General features: G+C 42.2%; 1 protein-coding gene and 1 non-coding gene across 6 annotated transcripts in view; both read left to right on the top strand.

Moving 5' to 3' along the window:
* Positions 1–65: 65 nt before the first annotated feature.
* Positions 66–138, top strand: trnak-uuu (transfer RNA lysine (anticodon UUU)). The gene has a single exon. It is a non-coding gene; the product is annotated as a tRNA-Lys (tRNA).
* Positions 139–6,097: 5,959 nt separating this feature from the next.
* The window catches only part of pcnt (pericentrin), a 35,571-nt gene continuing 18,906 nt past the window's right edge, over positions 6,098–22,762 (top strand). For 3 of the 5 annotated variants that reach the window (XM_085143014.1, XM_085143017.1, XM_085143013.1), the window contains exons 1-27: positions 6,098–6,302; positions 7,859–7,888; positions 10,066–10,242; positions 10,696–10,836; positions 13,920–14,069; positions 14,170–15,056; positions 15,140–15,472; positions 15,806–16,208; positions 16,430–16,831; positions 16,917–17,135; positions 17,232–17,327; positions 17,417–17,560; positions 17,714–17,969; positions 18,073–18,152; positions 18,290–18,533; positions 18,677–18,777; positions 19,158–19,269; positions 19,419–19,545; positions 19,696–19,815; positions 19,912–19,984; positions 20,093–20,197; positions 20,317–20,428; positions 20,510–20,550; positions 20,649–20,768; positions 20,926–21,169; positions 21,313–21,451; positions 22,292–22,733. In XM_085143014.1, the coding sequence (XP_084999140.1) occupies positions 6,255–6,302; positions 7,859–7,888; positions 10,066–10,242; positions 10,696–10,836; positions 13,920–14,069; positions 14,170–15,056; positions 15,140–15,472; positions 15,806–16,208; positions 16,430–16,831; positions 16,917–17,135; positions 17,232–17,327; positions 17,417–17,560; positions 17,714–17,969; positions 18,073–18,152; positions 18,290–18,533; positions 18,677–18,777; positions 19,158–19,269; positions 19,419–19,545; positions 19,696–19,815; positions 19,912–19,984; positions 20,093–20,197; positions 20,317–20,428; positions 20,510–20,550; positions 20,649–20,768; positions 20,926–21,169; positions 21,313–21,451; positions 22,292–22,733 (5,346 nt within the window). In that variant the 5' untranslated portion in view covers positions 6,098–6,254. The remainder of the gene's footprint in view (positions 6,303–7,858; positions 7,889–10,065; positions 10,243–10,695; positions 10,837–13,919; positions 14,070–14,169; positions 15,057–15,139; positions 15,473–15,805; positions 16,209–16,429; positions 16,832–16,916; positions 17,136–17,231; positions 17,328–17,416; positions 17,561–17,713; positions 17,970–18,072; positions 18,153–18,289; positions 18,534–18,676; positions 18,778–19,157; positions 19,270–19,418; positions 19,546–19,695; positions 19,816–19,911; positions 19,985–20,092; positions 20,198–20,316; positions 20,429–20,509; positions 20,551–20,648; positions 20,769–20,925; positions 21,170–21,312; positions 21,452–22,291; positions 22,734–22,762) is intronic. The other 2 variants (XM_085143016.1, XM_085143015.1) reach the window with 2 other exon arrangements.

Here is a 22,762-nt window from a genome sequence, read left to right as displayed (position 1 = left end):
AAATAAATTGGCGGCGTTCAGTCTGGTTGTAATTCTTATTGTGTCCTGTGCGCCTTGTCGTCAGAGCCCGGATAGCTCAGTCGGTAGAGCATCAGACTTTTAATCTGAGGGTCCAGGGTTCAAGTCCCTGTTCGGGCGTCGATCTTTTCCCCTTCGAACGAAGAATGATGAAAAGTTAAATTTCTGCTCTTCGACAAAAATGAACACCCAAACGATATTTATCTCTGCAGCAGACATACCCATTTTAAAGCTGTATGTATGTTTTAAACCTTCAGTCATATAGTTCTTACAAGCTGCTTTGAGAAGTTTTTTCTAAGTTCCCTCAGTTTTTCCTCCTTTTAGTTTTGCTTAAGATAGTTTTCCTAAGTGCAGCAAATCTATTCTCTCAAAGAAGTCTACTTAAGATCAGTCATTTGGATCCAAAGCTGAACATATGAAAGAAGACAAGGAGATTATGTAGAATGAGGAAATATGCAAAGGAAGAACAAAGAAAAAATGGAATGGTCACCATTCCAAGTAGCCAGATGTACTGGGAGGCTATGTATAAAACAAAGAGAGAGGTGGCAAAGGGGAAAAAAGGCTTGTTGGACGTTTTATATGAGCATGGACACTGAGAAAGGAGAAAATAACTTGTATTAATTGGCTGGAAGGGATGTGCAGCAGGTTAGGGTGATTAATTATAAAGATAAAATTGGTATGAAAAAGTGAAGAGAATGTGTTGAAAACTTTGAAGAAGTACTTTTTCATTGATGAGCCTTACCACAAATTTAAGTGTATGAGTTGTTAAAGCTGGGTTAAGAAGAGAGGTGACGCTCAGGCAAGCAACAATCAGGCTTCGGAAAGAGCAGATGTGACGTTTGCTTTGAGAGTAATGATGGAGAAGGTGCAGAGAAGGTCAGAAGGGACTGAAAAGAGGAGGACCACCGAGAGGATTCATGGCTCTATCAAAGGAAGATGAAGGTTGGTGTCTCTACATGTGGAGCAATGAGAAACGTCACCCCTGGTGGCTGATGAGCATGCATGGTTGCTGATTGGAGGCAGTTGTGGTGATCTAGGGACAAGACTGCAGTGATGCTGATGTTGATGCACAGCCACACTCTTTATTTTGAAATCAGGTCTTACAAACATGATATCCATGGTAACTTGCCTGGAAGTAATGAGACAGAAAATGTCAATTTGGTAAACAGTGTAGCCATTTTTTCACTTTGTCTCTATGTGTCAAGGTGTTTGTGTCTATTTGCATGCTTGAGAAATGTAGTGTGAAAAGCACAGTGACTGAGCCCACCAGGTGATGACACGGCCACGGACATGGGAGGTATGGCTTGGAGCATGATGTCATGCATCATGGTCTGATCAATCTGGGCTTTTTGTGTCAACATCAGTTACACCATGTCAAACAGTACCAAACATATACTGTAGCTATACATGACATAAACAGTGCTGTTACGCATCCAGTGTGTGAATGTGTGTGTGAATGGATGGATGACTGGTTGTGTAAAGCGTTTTGGGGTCCTTAGGAACTAGAAAAGCACTATACAAATACAGGCCATTTACCATTTACCCTTTGTGATGACTGTTTTGCAGGGCAGGACTGAAGGAGAAGAATCCAAGGAAGCTGCAGTTGCCTTGGCACAGGGTGCTGCGATAGTTGCAGTGCGATAGAAACGTCACCCCTGTCAAAAGTATTGTGTGGTTTGTCCTTTTTCTCATATATAACCAATAATTTTACAAATTAACAAATCTCGCAAAGGATATTGATGCAAAAAACAAATACTACAAGAAGCACATGGATATGTCTGTGAAGGTTCTCAGTCATCCAGGTCATCGTAGTCAAAGGAGCTTGCAAAGAAAAGCGTCTGGACTTCTTTAAGTTACTTGAAGACGTTTCACCTCTCATCCGAGAGGCTTCTTCAGTTCTAAGGTCAAATGGTGGGGAGTCCCAGATATAACCCTAGTGGGAGTGTCCCCCCACAGAGGGACAAAAGGACCCCCTGATGATCCTCTAATCGCCTGAGCCAAGGTGTGGAACTGGGTGTGGGTCCCAATCAGCCAGAGTTTCGGGTGAGTTCATTGTGAAACCTGGCCCCACCTTATCATGCGAATTCCTGAGGTCAGATGGCCCAGGGTGTGAGTGGGCGTTAAGGCGTCTGGGAAGGGATCTCAAAACTGGATTATAGATGGCAGAGAGTTGGTGTCGTAAACCACCGCCTCTGTTCAAAGATGGTCGCTCACAGTGGACATAGATGGCTTCTTTCACTCCTCTTTCAAACCATCTGTCCTCTCTGTCCAAAATGTGAACATTGGCATCCTCGAAAGAGTGTCCTTTATCCTTAAGATGCAGATGGACCGCTGAGTCTTGTCCTGTGGAGGTCGCTCTTCTGTGTTGTGCCATGCGCTTGTGAAGTGGCTGTTTGGTCTCTCCAATGTAGAGGTCTGGGCATTCCTCGCTGCACTGTACAGCATACACCACGTTGTTAAGTCTGTGTTTTGGCGTTTTGTCTTTCGGGTGAACCAGTTTTTGTCTGAGTGTGTTGCTGGGTCTGAAGTATACCGGGATGTCATGCTTGGAGAAAACCCTCCTGAGTTTCTCTGATACACCGGCTACATAGGGGATGACAATGTTGTTGCGTCTGTCCTTCTTATCCTCCCTCGCTGGTGTCTGATCTTCTTTTCTGTGCCTCTTTGCTGACTTTAAAAACGCCCATTTCGGATAGCCGCACGTTTTGAGTGCTTCCTTTACATGTGTGTGTTCCTTCTTTTTCCCTTCAGGCTTAGAGGGAACATGTTCTGCCCGGTGGTGTAGGGTCCTAATTACTCCAAGTTTGTGTTCCAGAGGGTGATGGGAGTCAAACAGGAGGTACTGGTCCGTGTGTGTGGGCTTCCGGTAAACTTCGATGTTGAGGTTGCCATTCTCTTCAATGTGCACAGCGCAGTCCAGGAAAGGCAAACAGTCGTCCTTCGTGTCTTCCCTGGTGAACTTGATGTTTTTATCCACAGCGTTGATGTGCGCAGTGAAGGATTCCACTTCTTGTGTCTTGATTTTGACCCAGGTGTCGTCTACATATCTGTACCAGTGGCTGGGTACTCTTCCTTTGAAAGAGCCAAGAGCCTTCCTTTCCACTTCCTCCATGTAAAGGTTGGCTGCAATAGGTGACACGGGGGAGCCCATGGCACAGCCATGTTTTTGTCTGTAATAGCCTTCGTTGTATTTGAAATATGTGGTGGTGAGGCAGAGGTCTAACAGTGTGCAAATCTGATCGGGTGTGAAGTTGGTCCTGTCCTCCAAGGAGTTGTCTTCTTGTAGTCGTTGGGTCAAAATCAAGACACAAGAAGTGGAATCCTTCACTGCGCACATCAACGCTGTGGATAAAAACATCAAGTTCACCAGGGAAGACACGAAGGATGACTGTTTGCCTTTCCTGGACTGCGCTGTGCACATTGAAGAGAATGGCAACCTCAACATCGAAGTTTACCGGAAGCCCACACACACGGACCAGTACCTCCTGTTTGACTCCCATCACCCTCTGGAACACAAACTTGGAGTAATTAGGACCCTACACCACCGGGCAGAACATGTTCCCTCTAAGCCTGAAGGGAAAAAGAAGGAACACACACATGTAAAGGAAGCACTCAAAACGTGCGGCTATCCAAAATGGGCGTTTTTAAAGTCAGCAAAGAGGCACAGAAAAGAAGATCAGACACCAGCGAGGGAGGATAAGAAGGACAGACGCAACAACATTGTCATCCCCTATGTAGCCGGTGTATCAGAGAAACTCAGGAGGGTTTTCTCCAAGCATGACATCCCGGTATACTTCAGACCCAGCAACACACTCAGACAAAAACTGGTTCACCCGAAAGACAAAACGCCAAAACACAGACTTAACAATGTGGTGTATGCCGTACAGTGCAGCGAGGAATGCCCAGACCTCTACATTGGAGAGACCAAACAGCCACTTCACAAGCGCATGGCACAACACAGAAGAGCGACCTCCACAGGACAAGACTCAGCGGTCCATCTGCATCTTAAGGATAAAGGACACTCTTTCGAGGATGCCAATGTTCACATTTTGGACAGAGAGGACAGATGGTTTGAAAGAGGAGTGAAAGAAGCCATCTATGTCCACTGTGAGCGACCATCTTTGAACAGAGGCGGTGGTTTACGACACCAACTCTCTGCCATCTATAATCCAGTTTTGAGATCCCTTCCCAGACGCCTTAACGCCCACTCACACCCTGGGCCATCTGACCTCAGGAATTCGCATGATAAGGTGGGGCCAGGTTTCACAATGAACTCACCCGAAACTCTGGCTGATTGGGACCCACACCCAGTTCCACACCTTGGCTCAGGCGATTAGAGGATCATCAGGGGGTCCTTTTGTCCCTCTGTGGGGGGACACTCCCACTAGGGTTATATCTGGGACTCCCCACCATTTGACCTTAGAACTGAAGAAGCCTCTCGGATGAGAGGTGAAACGTCTTCAAGTAACTTAAAGAAGTCCAGACGCTTTTCTTTGCAAGCTCCTTTGAAGCACATGGATAAATAATTTATTTTAAAAATATATACCGTTTCCTTGTCTTAAAACTCAAATAACCTATATAACACTAGATTAAATCAAACTGCACATTTTCAATTTATTTTGATGTATATAGAATTTGGGATATAGTATAATGCAGGAAGGTAAAAAGATAACTTTACTTGGGGATTTTACCAGAGCATTTTAAATCTAATCCGTGCAATCTTGTACGCAGTGTAGGTCAGGTTGGGTCAGGCAGGAGGAGGAGGAGAACAATATTAAATACACTTAACAGACCAAATAGAAACAGAGGGGCACTGGGGTGTTATGAGATCTGTATCTCATAGTCTGCTGGAGTACATGAGGAGGCTGAGTTGGGGCAGGTAGTGGTAGAGAGGGCAGGAAGGGCAGACCAGTGGCTGGTTGATGGAGATGGGTGGGTACTGTGGGTGGATGGTGAGGACAACTGATGAAATGCGACTCGTGCCATGTTTCTGATCATTAAAAGCTATGGGTTCTGTCGGACTTTCTATGAAATAAAAATAAAAGGTTGAAATACAAGAAAAAAGTCCTACTTTCATCAGAATGCATGGAGAAATACTTCCATCCAATTCCAAATTCAAGTTGTTCCAATATCTTTTTTATGAAGGACTAACCACAGCTTGATTTTGTGACTTTTATGTAGAGTTTATATTTTAAGTCTATTTTGTTTAACTTGTACAGTGCTCTCGTCAGCTGAGGTTGTTTTGAATGTACTATAGAAATAAAGTTTGACTTGACTTAGCTAACCTTTACTTCATGTCGTGGCATTTGGAGTAACTCAGACTTTTTTTTTCAGACAAACTAAAGCCACAGAGTAGCTGCCATGGGACACACCTGTTTATTACTACCGGACTTAACTATGACTTGCATTACCTGCTTGGCCTGGTTTCTCTGCTGCCAAAAAAACTAAGGTGAAGACTAAGGTGAAGAGTGAAGAGAACCTTCAAACAATAAAAACATTAAATGGGTCCTATTCTTCTTTTGATTTGTCACATACAAAAGCCTAAAGCTGGGTTCTGAATTATTACTTGGCTCTGTTGGATGGATTTAGTGCTTAAGTGCTGGCTGCTGCTGATGCTCACCTCATTTGGGTATAGTCAAAACCTTTCTAACGTGGCATAATTATTGACTCCTAATAAACGGAAACGCACTGTTTGAGTACATTAGGCACTAATCTTTAATTAATATAAACTGTAGATCGTTGCTTTGTGTTTTTAATAAATATAATGTGAACGGTACTAATGTTTTTAACCTGCGTACTTCACTGTAAACGCCCCCTAAATGAGAAACTCCTCATCCAGCTGTGACAGAGTATGATTTGTATGAGCTAACTGTGGTTGGGTACAAGAGACGTCAATCCAGTCTAGGCGGCTTGAAGCAGCAATTTGATTGGTTAACTGAGTGCTAGTTTTGACTGCTATATAAAGTAGGCGGTGCTTTTAACTTATTTTTAAACAACACGAATTTAATTGGCTGAAGGTGAGGAAAGTAACTAATTGATTGGGCAGTTAGGCAAGGGAAACTCGATAAGGGCGGAGCTACGTTGACTTGGCGGCCATACTCAATGTTGTCTGTTGACAGTTGCATGTAAAGATTTGTTCAAGGGTTAACTTATTCTTTGAAGGAAGGTTTAGCGTTATTTTTAGTGAAATCAGGACCTATGTCCTAAACCTTTAACGCGTTTATTTCGATCGAGTCATGGATGAAGATGAACGTCGGAGGAAGGTAGAAGCTGGGAGAGCTAAGGTTTGTTGCTAACATGTAACGCATGCTAATATTGAATGCTAGCACTTAGCAAACTCTTTTGTCATAGCCCTGCGTTTATCCATTGCTAACTACACTCACCACCAAAATGACTGCACATTTGTTGTGGCTTGAATTACCTTTGAATGTTAAATTGCAGGCTCTCGCCACTTATTTCCCGCGGTTGGGCGTAGAATATGAGAAGCGAAGAGTAACATCATTTATGAAGCAGGTTAATCAGCTGGTAAATGAAGGCAGTTTTCATATAAGTTACTTGGTAGTTCAACAGTAAACGCATATGTGATTGTTCCATTGACCATAGCAAATAGCTTTCATTTTTATTTAGACATATGTGTTAAGTTTACCTTTAACTCGTGTGCAGTGAAGATGCATTCGGTGGGAGATTTTTGGCACATGCTTGATTTGTTTTGCTATTGAGAATGCCGGTTGCACATTATTCACAGGCCATTACAGCTCTAAACAACGTGGATCAACATCATATGTTTACTCACTGAAAGGGTTTACTTGTGCAGTGGTTATAACAGAGCCTCAATTCCAAAGTTAACTATTCACTAAGTCAGTCATCTGTGTTTCAAAATTGTAGCAAAACTTTGTGAGCCTATCCCGCACTAAGCTCTCTAAACAAGTACTGTTTACTTGTATCTAAGTGACATAGTGTTCAAAAATCAGGAAGAAGAATTTTTTTTTCATTCTTTTGTAAACATGTCATACATGTCAGATCAACTAATTTCAATGTTAGCCAAAGACCCCCGCCACCACCGAGTAAATGCAAAATGTTTTTTAAATGATTCCATTTAATAACTGGTTGCTTCAACCTTGGCAGAAAGAACTGCAATCTGCGATAACTGGAATTGAGTCCTTCACATCACTATGGAGAAATATTGTGCCACTTTTCTTTGTGGAATTGTGTGAATTCAGAGGTTTTGCAGCATGAAAAGCCCGTTTAATCCCATGCCAAAGCATCTTAATGGGATATAAGCCTGGACTTTGACTAGGTCCCTCTAAAACCTTCATTTTGTTTTGTTTGAGCCAATAAGAAGTGAACTTGCTGGTGTGTTTCAGGTCATTGTGCTGGTGAGAACTAGTGAGTCAGACCTTCAGACCGCAAACTGATGGTCTGACATTCTTCTCCAGGATTTTCTGAGAGAGCAGTATGCATGCTTCATTTAGTTATAGCAAGCCCCAAAGTAGCAAAAAATAAATAAATAAATAAAAATTTCAGCCCTCATCAGTTTTGAAATTGGCTCCTCTGGTGTTTACAAGTAGAAATGGCAAGCAGCTGATTTCACCTTAATGGGAAGCCATATTATTAATGGCCTAGTAGTCAAAAATGGCTTGTCCCACATTGACAACAAGCCATGTAGTCTAGAAACAATGTATAAAACTAAGTCACCTTTTTAGGATAGCCACTTACACTGCATGTGTTATATGATATAATCCATCTATAATTTGTAATGGAACTCATTTTGGGGAAATAATAATAATAATAATAATAATAACAAAAAATTACTCAACTACAACATTTATATTCCTTATAGAAATCTTCCACCATGCCTCGGAGTCAGAATGTAAGTATAGAAAGTGGTGGATGAAGGAGCAAATCAATGACTTGTGGGCTTGTGGCTGTTTCTTCTTTGATTTTTCTTTTTGTTTTGTTTTGTTTCTGTTGAGTGATCAATCACAACTTTCTTATTTTTCTGCGCCGTGGGGTAATCGCTGTCACCTTTTAATGTATATTGCTCTTCAAACAATACAGCATCTGAAAGGAAATCTGCCTGCAGTCATGATCTGAATGCCTAAAATAGCCATGCACCTTGTGTATGCTGTCATGTTAGTTACAGGCCATCAGGTGGTGCAGTGCACCCATGAGATTGGGTGAGGTGAAGGATGTTGCGCGTGTGTCTCACATGAATGGTGTTGCTATGGTAATGCAGTGCTGTCTTTTGCCTTTACTATGTTTGTGGCATCGGTAAGCTCTGATTTCTCTCTGGCATTAAAAGCGTGCCACAAATTTGACACCATCATCAACGTGGACAACAAATTAACCCCTTGGTGGAGACAGCAGTCCCCCCCTGACCAATGATGACATTGTTGAGAACAGCAGCTTTCAGCAGTCCAATTACATCTAATTTGACTAGAGTGAGCTTCAGCCAGCTTGTTAGTCAGTCTCAGTAGGACAGAAGTGGCCTTGGGCTAAACACAGCTCATCCTGCTGTCTTTGAGGGCTTTTTTTCCTTCTTTTTTTTTTTTTTTTTTTTTTTTTTTTTTGTGGTAAGCGGAGGCAGTGAATAGGGTGATGGATGGAGAATGGGTGCGGTTTTAAGCAAGTAAGGAAAGAAGGCTGACAATTTAAGGTAGGAAAACATTTAAGGGTGCTTAACTTGATAAAAGGCTGCTTTCAGGAGTGGGACACTGAGGTTGTACAGTGATGGATGCATTTCAGGCTGCTTATAAAGCAGAACCTACAATGTGGCAGTGTAGTCAAGGAACATGTGATCAGAACAAGGTTTTATGCACATGCACACACGATATTGTTATGCATCACGCTTGTGAGTCATCACATAATGCAACAAGTAGGTCTCCCAGGGCCATGTAATCTCAAATTGAATTGAGCATGCACACTCCAGTGCTGCTTGCCACACATAGAGTTCTGTCTCCTCCTCTCTATGTGAATGCATGTCCCAGTCTCCACCCTCTTTCTTTAGTCTAGACACATGCCATCCTCTACCCAGAGTTTGTGGATCCCTCTGCTTCGGATGTTGGCTGTTGGCAGTTGGCAGTGAGTTTTTGGATGAAAGGTTGGGCTGACTGCGCTGTTGCCTGCAGACTGCAAGCTCTATATCTGGACAGTAGAGCAATTTGCCCGATAAGGAAGAATGGATAGGTCTGACAGGCAGCAAGAAAGGAAGTCAATAATTGCTGTCAGATATTGATGGAAAGCTCTATGAGGGTCTCTGTCACAATGTGAACTGCCGTGATCTGATTTAAGCTGCTTAGGAAGAGAGACGGGGCATGAGAGGCAGTGAACAGAGGAGAGGGTGTGTTGCAGTCAAACTGACCGAGGTGAATTTCTATCAAATTGTTCCCTCTGGAATTCAAGATAAATATTGTAGCTTTAATATAATTATGCTTTTTTTTTTCTTGTCAGGTTTAGTCTCGATATACGTTTCCTTTTATAGCTACAGAAAGGACTTTAAGAGACCCTTCCAAAAAAAAATAGGGGGGAAAAAAAAAAGCTGCATCTGTGATTTTTGAGGTTTTGACAAGCTGAGAAACACAAAGTGACAGTTGCGTGTCCTTTTTTAAACCTTGCTCTGTTTCTGGTCTGCTGAGAGGTTGTCCACTGTGTGTCAATGTAAAATCTGCACTTCTCATCAGCCTGTTCTCTGGAGATTTGAGAATATTTAGCTGCCTCACTTCATTTTGAACTTGGATACCTTGTCGGGCTATGGTGTAGTCTATTTTGGATTTGAGTTTTGGGACTACTTTTGGGCTTTTTTTGCTGCACAACTGACTCATCAAGACGAGGGGTTTTCCTTTCTACACTGTGGACTATCACTAACTTCACATGATGACTTTTGTCTGGTTTTGATTCATTTTGTATACATTTCCCTACCTTGAGATAAATCTGGACTCTGACCTCATTTCTCCTTCAACCCCTGAGGTTCACCATGCTGATAGTGTGGTGGTGCTCTTTGGTGCTGACGTACGTGTCCATCTACCTCTCGCTGTCCTTCTTGCGCAGCTTGCTAGTTTCAGACAGAAGCGGGCGAAAAGCGACGGGGCGGGGGCGGCGAAAAAGACGCAGAAGAGGAAGGGCCAGGTTGACTCGCAGAATGACCGCTCGACGGAAGATCACCACGTAGAACCAGCTCTTCCATCAGCCAGTGCCACAGAGCATAACAACAGCACCAACCATGAGGTATGCTGCCAATTGCCTAGAGAGCTCATCAATAATAGAGTTACAAACACTGAAGAAATTTTGATATGTAGGGAGCATAAGATTATTAGTTTTAATTAAAACTTGGTTATTTTCATGACGGTCATGTCTCCATTCATACTCACAGTCCCCCCACCCCACCCTGTTTTTCTTATTTTGTTTATTCACTGTATGCTTCAACAAGTGGTCTATGCCCCCTGTCTGTAAACATACATTACAGAAATGGGTCACTAACCATCACATTGCCTGTAGGCCATGTTGTCATGACAACCTGGCCAGGATTAACTGCCTTTTTTTTTTTTCTTTTTCTACTAAGGCAGAGTTCACTAATGACATTAAATGTGCAAATTTGCAGCACATGCGTTTTTTCCTGACATTTCTTTTGTGGACTCTGGTAAGATTAGACTTTAATTCTAATACTTTTTAATCCTTTAGGAGCTTCAAATGTCAGGGAAACAAGAGGTTCGGCAAAACGAAGCGAAGGATCAGCTGCTCACCCCCAGGCATAGCCCGTCCCCTGTGGATGACTTGGGAGAAGAGGAGTTAGCTGCACTTACTGGCAAAGAGCAGCTCAAGGTATACAAAGCCAGTATCTGGACACTGCTGTAGGATGTCAAACTTTTAAAGTGTGTCTGGGGGAAAACTCAAGAATACCATAGATGGGTTCTCTCATGGAGCTGGTTTTGTTTAGAAGAATAAAATCAAGGAGCGTAGGTCATTATTGTTAAAGAGGACAGAGGATTTCCATTTGTTCTCGTGAGATGAGCCAGAGACGTTGACCAAATCTGTACCCTGGATTGAGCTGTAGAAGTTGAACAAGTGGTGTGAATGGCTTTATAAAAACGTGAGTGATTTAGGTTTATCAGAATTGACTCGTACTTCTGCAAACATTTTTTTCCCCATGTCCTGGTGCTGATTGGATTAATTACATGAAGGGCTTTGTCTCCATATTTGGCGCAAGTTAACTTCTTGAAGCAGTTTCCAAGTTGGCTGGTTTGCATCTATTAGTGCAGTTCCAGGGAGCATGTCAGGATATTTGCATGTCTTTGTCTTGTATGGCATAATTCAGTAATCCGTAAGTAAGCCGTTTGATTGGAGTTCATCATCATGTTAAACTCAGGTGGCTGAAGCATAACTGGAAATGGAGAAACAGGATGGGGTTTGTCATGAATACTGTAATCTACTTGGGCTCACATTTTTAAGTTCTGTATTGACACACAGTAACCTCAGAACTGAGCAGTTATCTAAATCCGTTCCAGTGTGTACTTTGTAATTGGATGTGTTTCATTTGTCCTGATGCTTTGTTTGCTCACTAAGACAATGAAAGTCTCGTTATGGTATTGCTATGCGTGTGAGGAGGACTGTTTGTTTGGATTTCTGTGTCATCACCTCCCATGGGGGATTGTACCAAGTCTCCTCTTCTGCATGGCTGCTTGGTGCTCTGAACTGAAAAAGCAGCACAGTTGGTCTAATGTGAAGCTTTGTATGCAGAGGAATCTGGTTAGTGTCTTTGGCACGTAGTGTTTCACTGTGTATTTAAATCTCAAACTAGGGGTGTTTTCTCTGTATATAAGGTATTGTAAGTTAATGGTTTGATCAGTGTTGGGTAAGTTACTTTAAAATAGTAACTTAGTTACATTACTAGTTACTTCTATCAAAAGTAACTCAGTTACTTCAAGTTACTCGTTACTTTCAAAGTAACTAGTTACTAGGGAAAGTAACTTTGGTTTTACTCAGAATTCTCTTGTTAATGTGTTGCTTCCACAACTTTGCCAGTCTTCTAGCTTGCTTACTTGCCACAAGTGCACTGTGCCACCTACCAATAGAAAGGAAAAGATAATGTGCATATTTCCACAACAGAAATCCCACGCCTGGACCATCATTGACTGCTGCCATGATTCTAGCCTACGTCACAGCGTCATGTGCGCCTTTTACATCCAACACAAAAACTGCAGTCGTGGTGCTTTGATTGTACTCAGAACTCGGAAATTCTGCCTTCTGAATAGGAAGATGTAGGTAACACCAGACTGCAGATGAGCTGCATACAGGGCTGGACTGGGACAAAAAATCGGCCCGGGCATTTTGACTAGAGACTGCCCCACCATTATAGGAAAAATCATAAAGCCTTTGAATGAAAACAAACGCTGTTGTGACAGTGATGTACACTGTTTTGATGGTATATATGCATCAATCTATCAAGCCTTTGTTGTAAGATTCAGATAATTATTTTTTAAAAGCTAGACATTTTAAATGAGAATAAGAAAGAAAAGTATTTCTTTGTGCCCACCTCTCCCTTTTAATGCCCTACCTGGCCCCCCTGGCAAAACTTTGCTAGATCTGCACTTGCACAGTTACCAGCTGTCAGCTACCTAAAAAGGATCCTGGGGTTATCTGTCTCTCAGAAACAGTTCATAACTTCCCTTCAACTCATTCATGTCACCTAAAAGGTAAACCTGTTTCTCCATCACCTGTTCAGCTCTGATGATTCGTAAGGACATCTCCTGGTTTTATCTTCATGTTTCCCTCTCACCAGATAACCAAACCGATATCATGACCAGCAGCTTTTTTGCAGCTGTGGCTTCAGCAAACATCAGCTGATACTAGAAATTAATATTAAATAAATTCTAACAACAGCTGATCAAGCTTAAACGTGCTGCTGTTGTTTAACGCAAAATAGGCTGGTTTCTTTCTGGGCGATAGTGGGTGATAAACAAACAAGAGAGCCGATCAGCTGATCATTGATCAGTTTCATGATTGAAGTAGAAACGGGAGAGGGAGGGGGGAGAATGAGATAAGAAGAGGCAGCTGTGCAGCAAAGACACAGAATAACTCCAGCTTTGTGTCTTTTTCATTGTAGCTGAAGTCCGGGACAAACTGTTCCTTTTCACCTCAATAAGAAACGCGTAATATTTTCTCTGAATACCAGACGGGACGGTTGGCAACTCTAATAACTTATGAACAAAATAAAGTTTAACATCTTTAACTTCATAGCACCCACCCAGCTGTATAGAAACTCCGTCATGCTAGCTTGTACGCAGTACGGAAAAAGTCAGAATAATGAAAATAAACTCCACCTAAACTTGGTTTATATCTGACCCAGATAGACTGCAGGTCATAACTTCTTACCTGAAGTTCAGTTCACACTTGGACCGGCGGCCGCCTCGGGTCTCTTTTCCTTCTGCGTCCCCTTTCCCTCATCCACCTGCTGGCCTCCACCACATGCTAATGTTACAGAATCTGTGGAAGCTCCGCGATAGCCACCACATGAAGTAACGAGTAACGACCCTATCTAAATCCTAGTAACGACTAACGCGTTCCTGATTTTGGCATAATAACTAGTTACCGTGCTCGTTACCACAATAATAACGTAGTTACTGTAACGCGTTACTTAATAACGCGTTAGTCCCAACACTGGGTTTGATTCTTCCAACCAGATTGTGGGCTTCATTTGTTGTTGTAATTTGCATATAAATTGTTTGTTTTGAAGTATTTAGTCTGTTTTCTGGCCAGCCACAGAGGGAAAAATAGAAAATGAATTTGGAAGTAGGAATGCATGCTGGACATTTGATAATATGTTCTGCAAAAGCTAATGGAAGTGTGTGAAGTTATGAGTGTTTGATTGCTCGTAAAACTGATACATACTTTTGTCCTGCTTGCAGCTGCTACAGCAGGCTGTGGAGAAGCGTAATGAAATAATTGCCAAACTCAGCTCCAACCTGCAGGAGGCACTGGCCAGCAGAGACCAGGTACAGGTGGAGGCACAGTCTCTTGCTGGACAGCTTCAGGCACTGCAGAGGCAGCTCCAGCAGGTAAGGGCCAATCAAACCGAATGTGGCTGTGGTTGTTTTTTCTGCTTCGTTGCTCATGCACAGCAACTGCTGCTTGAATGTCTTCTCGTCTGTCACACAGACCAGTGTGGAGTTTCTACGTATCAAAAATCTGTCAGGAACAGAAGCCCTTAATATTCAGCAGCCTTACCATGGACCGTCCTCCCAAGAGCCAAACATCAGTCATAAGGAAGCGCCATCAGAGGGCTCAGGAGGTTCTGGCTCGCAGTCTGATGCTGAAGGCGAAACTGATGTGGAAACTGTTCTGTGCAAGCTGAGAGCTGAGCTGGAGGAAGAAAGAAGAAACAGCCAGCGAATATGTAGCGAACTAGCAGAGGAGATGGAGAAAAACAAGCACGTGCTTTCTTTGCTGGAGAATGAGAAGCAAGAAAGAGAAGAAGAGCGAAAAGAAAGGGAAGCAGAATTGCAAAACCTTCATTTCCAGTTAAGCCAACTTCAAAGTCAGTGCCTTGAGATGCAACAATACAAAGAGGAGAAAGAGGTCCTCAACATAGAACTGCAGGAGCTCAGGAGAAGGCTTCAGGAGGAGGAAGATGCAGGGAAGAGTTATAGTGAGAAGCTTGCTAGCTCTGCCCTTTGTTTTCAGAGTCTTGAGGAGGATATGAAAAGGCTCAAAGAGGAGCACACATTGGAGGTCGAGCAAGTCAGGCAGCTTTTGGAAGAGAGGGAGAAAGAACTAAAATTTAAAGAGGAGGAGGTGATGGGACTCAAAGCATCTAAGAATTGGCAGAACCAGGTAAAAGCCGACGTTAGCTCTGATGAGACTGTCAGTATCGATGAGGCTAATCTGCAAAGTGGAGCTGACCAGGGCAGTGTGAATGAATCAATGTCTGGAGATATTCTGATGGAGCGCTACTTGTCTTCAGCTCCCCTTGCACACTTGCAGTCTTCAGCGATAACTGAGAACCTTGACCAGTGCAGTCAGCTGGACATATCTGCAGACGGCAGGTGAGAGCAGCTATTATTGTTGGACTATCAATCAGATGTAGATATTATATATATTAATCCCCTTTGTCATTGTGTCTTCTCAGTTTTGAGCTAAATAGTGATGTGTTTGGAGAAGAACTATTATCAATTTCCAAACGTCTGATTGAAGAACACGACGACCGCCAAAACACCTCTAGTCCACATGACTCTCCGGCTGATGAGTCCAACCCTCAGTGGCTTCACAACTCCGCTTCGGGCTGGATGGAAAGGAGTAACGTGTCTGAGCAGCAGTCTGAGGACACTAACTTGGAAAAAGAACTGCTGAGTCAGCAGTGTGAGGAGCTCCGTGAGGAGCTGGCCCTTAAGGAGAGGGATCTAAATGTGCTAAAGGAGGAAGTAATCAAGAGTGCAGAAGAGCTTGAGGAGGCAAGGAGCAGGTAATGAAGTTCATGCCGTTTATCAAATGACTTCAAAGTCCTTTTAAAAACAACTCTGTGCTCTATACCTAACAATGATGTTGCTGTTGTGTTAATACAGTAATATTTACTTCTAAAGTAAATTACATAACTCTGTTAATTTTGATTAATAATAAATATTTATCTCAAGGTGAATATTGTTAAATGTCCACGTTGGGAAAAAGGCATTTCTAAGAAATAAATCACTAGTTTACAATAAACATTTGAATGTAAGCTGGTTTGCTGTGGTTACATTTATTTCTTACTGTAGATTGATATACTTTTTTTAAAAATTATTATTATCTGTCTTTTTAGGTGGGCTCAAGTCACAGAAGAGCTTAGGGAAGCTCTCCAGGAGCTCGAAGACGAAAAGGAAATGAGGAGACAATTTGAGGAGGAGCTGAACTTGAAAGTCTATGAACAAGACAGCCTTAGGAGCAAACTCTGTGCCTTATCAGAAGAAAGAGAGCAGGAGAATGTAGTAATGTTGACGGTAAAGGAAACTGAAATCTCTGCTGAAACTTCCCTCCTTATATCTAGTACCTTTCCATCAGATGAGGATGAAAAACTGGTAGGGGAACTAAAGGAGGAGGAAACTGCACTCCAGTCTCATCAAAAACAGCAGGAGCTGTTCGTATCATCTCTGCAGGAGATAAAGCAGACTGCAGATTTGGAGAGCACAGAATTCAGAGATGACAACCAGCTGCAAACATTACAGGTATGCCAGTACCATAAGTGTGCAATAATTACAATGCATTCAAATATGATGATAATAGGTTTCTGAGCAATTAGATTTTTTTTTTTTTCTAACAAAGTTGGAATGGTGGAGCTGGTTCAGTAGTCATATTAGTACTAAGACATCAAATTGGAGGTTTTGACTTGATAAGAAAATTATTGTATGAATAATTAAAACCGTTTCCCTGGCTTCCTTTTCTCCAGGCCAACTATGAGCATCTCATGTCACAACTCGAGGAGACAAAAACTGAGCACAAAAATGCATCGATGCTGTTGAGTCAAAGGACTACAGAGCTCGATACAGTTTTAAAGGAGCTTGAAACGACACGTGTCCAAACGGAGGTGGAGAGGCTGGAGAAGGAGCTGCAGCAGAGCCTCGATAGTCTGCACTGTGCTGAAAAAGAGAAGCATGAGCTAGAGTCTCAGATCTCCTGTCTGAGAGAGAAACTGACTTGTTCGGAGGAGGATCGGGCTCAGGCTGTGAAGGAGAGGGATGAGCACAGCAGAAGAGAAGAAGAGATGGATGAACAGATCAAAAAAATGGAACAAGTGCTAGAGGAGGAACTCGAACAGTTTGAGAAGCTGCTAAAAGCCAAGGATGTCGAGGTGAGAACGAAATGCCATACTTTAAATGCAAGGCAGTTTGAAATGCTAATGTGCAGTGATTTAACCTATAAAATTATATTCACAGTTGGCTGAAGTGAAGGAAAAATGGGAGGAGGAGAGGCTGGAGAAGGACAAAGAGATTTTTGATGTAAGACATCTGTTGGAGGAGCAAATGAAGGAGAAAGCAGACGAGGTGAAGGCTCTCCTGGAGAAGCAGGCACAGGCTGTGGAGGAGGCTGCAGAAAAGCTGAAGGTATCTCATCAGCAGGAGATAAAAGATCTGATGGAGAAACATCAGCAGGAGGTGCGATTCATCAATTGCTGTGGGATTTGTAATAGTCAGATTAAATGTTAATTTTAGTAGCAAGCAATAATAAATATAATCTGCATGACTCTTTAGATTTCTGACTTGAATACTCGCCTGGAGACAGAGCTGCTGAAGCAGCGGGCCAGTATGGAGGAAGAACAGAAACAACAGATCAGTCTAATCAAACAGGTATCAGAGCAATTCACTCCTTCACTGCTGTGAGGACTCATTCACCAAGAGTGCCATTTTAGCTTTTTCTGGCTCTTCTTTTGTGACAGGTAACTGAACGTGAGCACGAGCGGATGATCTCAGAGCTCAGTGCCAAACACAATGAGGTTGTCAGTCAGCTGAAGACGGAGGTTTCTTTGGAGCTGAGAGAGAGCATGGAGGCTGCTCACCAGGCTGAACTGCAGCAGGTTCAGGTATATTATATGCAGACGCACAAGCCAAAACATTATTCATTCAGTCAGCCTCTTCATTTTGTTTTTTAAATATTCCAAAGTCAGTGAAATATATTATTGTCCTCTTAAATACTGACTTAGATTCATCATTTCATTATGCTTTTATTCCTCTAGGCTCAAAAGGCCATTGAGCTTGAAGCCTTGCGTCTGAGCCTGACCACAGTCCACAAGTCTCATCTTGAGCGCTCTCAAGAAAACGTGGAACAGGAGCAGACGTCTGCCCTCATCAAGGTCCAGGCCTCTATGCAGGAGAAATTTGACCAAGAAATTGCACTCCTGCAGGCTCGCCATCAGTCAGAGGTGGACCAGATCAAGAGGAAGAACCAGGAGCAGCAGGAGAGGCTGCTTGAGCTGCACCAACAAGACATGGGTGATTACACACAAGATCATCTCAGCTGCTCAATGATCTTCATTCTTTAGCTGTCTTTGTTTGAGTCATCCGGTTTCTAAAGAATCGTTTCTCGTGTGTTTAGAAGAGTTGAAGGAGCAGTTGGAGACTCGTGTTGCTCAGGAAAGGGCTTCAATGGATGAAAAGCAGGCCAAAGAAATACAGGTGAAATTTCATTATATTTTTATACAAAAGCTGCTTTTTATAATTCAAAAAACTGCTGTGGCTTTTAAAAACATGCACTGTCTTGTCATTGTGTGTATTATTCTATTTCACTCCATTTTGGTTTTACTTTGTTTCAGGATCTAAGAGCACAGTGGGAGAAAGATGCTGAAGCCATGGAGGCAAACTTTCAGAACAGCCTCAGTGCCACCCAGACTGAACTCACAAGCACCCAGGCCTCCCTCGCTGAAGCACAGGAAGCTGTGTCCCAGAAACAGTCAGAGGTACAGGAGACACAAGCCAGGATGGAGGAGCTTCAAACCTCCAGTAAACAGAAACTAGAGGAGCTGAAACGAGCCTTGGCTGAGAGAGATGCTGCTGTCTGTGAGTCCTTCTACAGTCCCCATATTCCTCAACACTATACACTTTCATAAAGAGGCTGCACAGTCCTCTAAATCTATGATTTGAATTTGTGTATTACATTAATATATGCATAGTAATGATGAGTGATGATGTTGTTGTAAAAGGTTCCCTGGAGGAGGAAATTTCTTCTAATAAGACACTGCTGCAGGAGAAAGGGCAGCAAGTCCTTCACCTACAGGAGAAGGAGCAGCAACTGCAGCAAGAGGTTAGTTTCTGGCATGTCCCAGGTCAGTTCCACAAAGTCTGGTAAAAATGTATCCAAGCACCAAAGGGGCATGCCCTGCAGTTTGAACTACTGGTCTACTGCAACCCTAAATATGCATTTTTATCTGCAGCTTTCTAAGTCTTAAGTCACAGTAAAAAGGATAATCTTTTTTTTTTTTTCTTCTTTTTTTTTTTTTCTTTTTTAGTTTTGTAAAGGGTTTTTTTTTGTTTGTTTGTTTTTTTTCCCCCTCAGTATCCAGAAGTTTTAAACACTAACTTATTAATATAATAATTACTTCCTGAAACATATTGACATCTTTAAAACCTGTTGGGTCATTTTTTTAAATTCATAAAAACATTTTTCCAAACTTTGCCACCCAGGTTTCACAGCTACAGGAGGAGAAGAACTTGCTCAAACAGAGCTCTGATCAGGAAATCAGTGAGCTGTGGACTCAGCTGGAGAGCATGAGGACTAGTCGTCAGGAGTTGGGTGGTATGAATAAGCCTACCAGGCTAAAGCTTGGATTTTTTTTTTCTTTTTTTCTTCATACACTGGATTTCTTTACATTCTAACAAACATGATATATTATTAGCAATGCCTGTTCTTAGTGATTGAATGATAGCTGTCTGTTTGTTTTACAGAGCTTAAGGAGCAGCTGCTTGCACGCTCATCTCGGGTTGATGACATCGAACGCCTAAAGATGGAGTTTAATGAACAGAAACGAGAAATTAAAGAGCAAAATGAGGCTGAGCTAGAAAACCTGAGGAGGTACCATAGAATCACCTGAAAACACAAATTTGTGATGCATTTATTCCTGAATATTAACATTTAGTGTAAACAGACATCAGAATTATGGGTTTCTTTAAATTGAGCTTAATTTCTCTACTCTATCATGTTTTACCCTCATCCTGCTTTTAGGTATTTTGAGAAGCGGTTGCATGCAACAGAGGAGAGTCACAAAGAGGAAATTGCTCTGCTACAGCTGAAGCTGGTAGAAGGTGCCTTGGAGGACTCTCTGCTTAAAATGACTGATCATGGGTATTTCACTTTATCTGGATATAAAAATAAGATTCATGCTCTGCAGTTTTGCACAAATGTTTTTGTGAATATTCAAGTCTTTGGTCTCTGCTTCAGTGCTCTGTCTCAGTGTCAAGCTCAAGGGGATATAGACGTTTTGTCTGATACTGTTCAGCTGGAGAAACGGCGGGTAAGAGATGCAGATGTTTAATGGGCGCTGCTGTCGGTTACATTTTAAGTCGATACATATTAAGTGTAATTGATTGAGAGGCTGCTTTGTTTCCTGTTCCTCATCCAGGAAATGCTTGACAGTTTGACACTTCAGCTTGAGGCGAAACACACAATGGACCTTTCTAATCTGCGATCCTCTTTGACTCTTTCCTTTGAGGAAGAGGTGCAGAAGGTCAGACATCAACTTATATGTTCAGCCTTTTATTAAAGTGATATCATCCTAATATGTGACTGCTTGTTGTCACTAAGTGTTTTTGGTTAACTTGCTGCATGTTGTAACTTGTACATCAGGTGCGCGCAGACCTCACTGATCATTACTATGAAGAGCTGCAGGAGAAGAAAACTCGTCATGCTCTGGACCTTGAGCAACTCAGAGCCAAACTTTCTGACAAACATCTGCAAGGTCCTTCACATACTTTTATTTTTATTCATTTATTTTCTGTGTGTGTTGCAAAATGAATGAACTTGAATATCTTTGTTGTAGAGCTCACCAGAGTCCATTTGGAGGCAGCAATGCAAGTTGAGGTGAGAAGAAGGCTTAATAATATAGATAACAAAGAGATTACATTAATGAGATTACATTGTTTGGCCCAAAATCTGAATGTCTCTATTGTTATAATTAGGCTGAAGTGGAACACAGGATATGGTCTCACACTGAGGAGCTGCAAACAGCAACGACCATCATCTACACTCTGGAGAACAGAGTGGCTGCTCTCACCGAGCAGCATGAGAACATGCAGAAGGTATTTCTGTAATCCTTCATACTAAAACCTATCCTACACAGTAAAAACAGAAAACTGGGCAGCAGGTGGTGTAGTTGCATGAAAATACTGATTTCATAATACAGTGACAAGCTTCGGTTTAGTAACGGCTATTTAATGTTCCTTCAAAATACTGCAGATGAAACAAGAGTTTGCTGAGCAGCTTGCCCGTCTTGAGGAAGCTCTTGAACTAGAGAGGAGTCAAGCACAGGAGAATATGAACAAGCTGAAAGAAGAGCTGCAGGAGAAGTATGAATCTGAGATCTCTGTCCTGAGGTCACACCATGATGAGATGGCAACGGAGCAGGCACGGCTTGAAAAAGCACTTCACGAGGAGAAGGAGAAATTGAAGTCTCTTCAGGATGCACTGGAAAATGATGAGAGTAAGAATGTCCAGGACTCGTGTCATTTTTATTTATAGAAAAATGTTGGTGAATTGCATCTTCTAGCCAGATCTCATGTTTTGGAAATTGTATACAGAATCTACCTTTTGGTTCTCCATCAGTTTTTAATGTCTGCCTTCTAGGCCAACAGGTTCTGTTGTTGAAACTGAAAGTGGAGGCCAATGACGCAGAGCTGCAAAAGACCAAGGACTGCATGTCTGTAGAATTCAAAGAGCTGCTTCATGAGCAGGTTGAGATGCAGCTGTGCCAGGCTAGAGAGAGGTGAGCTCAAGAGTGTTGATTGAAGCTAAAATTGTATAATCCAGAGTGTATTAAATAGGTAATCATATTGATTGTGTATGATTTTTTTTTTCTCAAATAATAATGGTTATAATAAGTGAGAAATACCCTTTACAATGGTTTGAAGCTATATTTCAAGAAACCTTTTATTATATTGATTATTTTTGGTGATAAGGGAAAAAGATAAACCTAGGGTTCTTCAGGAGCTGCCCAAAATTGTCACGTAATAAACTGAAAAATGTTTTCTACCTGGTTGTAGCTTTTTAATAAGCTGCCTAAGGCGCTGCTTTTTGTAACTGCACCAGTAATATGAATTGACCATTTGCACAGTACAACCAAGGAGTGCTCCAGCAGCGCATGGTGGACTGATTTATTTATCTCCGGGTCACACATCACCAGCTGCTAATATCTCCTCCTTCCTAGCCTTGCTGCACTCAAGGGTGTTTCTGCTTCAAGTGATGCAACATGTTTGTTTCCACCTTGAGCAGGAAGGGTTTTCTTGTTGTTTGTTGGATGTTGTTGAAATGACTCCCTTTTAGATACTAAACTGAATCTGAGGCTGACACATGACATGCCCAGGCTTGTCTCGGGTTATAGGGAGGGAACAAATGCATATGGTTGTCATAGCAATGATGTTGCAGCTGTATAGGTAAACTGTAATGAAATGGACACTCAATAAAATTACAATTTCTCTTGCTGTACTGCTGTGAGGGTCTGCACTGCAAACTCAGGCCACATGGTAGTAAATCAAAAACTGAAACATGTCTCAGTTACTCTTCAAACATGTTAACTTCTTGGTTACATTTTCATGTCTTTATTCAGGTTCCAAGAGGAAAAGGCAGCGGTAGAGCAGCGTTTAATCGAGAAATATGAAGCGTCTGTGGCAGAGCTGAAGGACAAATATGAAGCGGAGCTGGAACATGAGAGGGCAACGCTACTGAACAGACACTCCAAAGAAATGGATGCACTCAATGCCAAACACAAAGTAGAGCTAGATTCACTCTGTGCCTCTCACAAAGATCAGCTTTCAGCTAAAACAGCCGAGCTTGAATGTAAGCATAATGCAGAGCTTGTTGCCTTGGAGGCATCCCTCAGTTCCAAACTAAAGGAAGACCTTGAACGTCTTGAAGAGACTAATCGTGCTAAGTTAGAGGCTTTGGAAGCTGAATTGACTCTTAAACACCAGGAGGAGAAAGATGAACTAGAAAAGAGGATGCTGAGTAACATGGATACGTTGGAGGCCACCTACCTGAAAGAAGTGCAAGTAAGGAGATGGAAGCCACAGACAGTTTC

The sequence above is a fragment of the Neolamprologus multifasciatus genome, chromosome 19, assembly GCF_963576455.1.
Source record: "Neolamprologus multifasciatus chromosome 19, fNeoMul1.2, whole genome shotgun sequence".
Classification (NCBI taxonomy): Eukaryota; Metazoa; Chordata; class Actinopteri; order Cichliformes; family Cichlidae; genus Neolamprologus; species Neolamprologus multifasciatus.
Note: the sequence above shows the minus strand (reverse complement) of the source record. Positions and strands in the feature narration are given on the sequence as shown.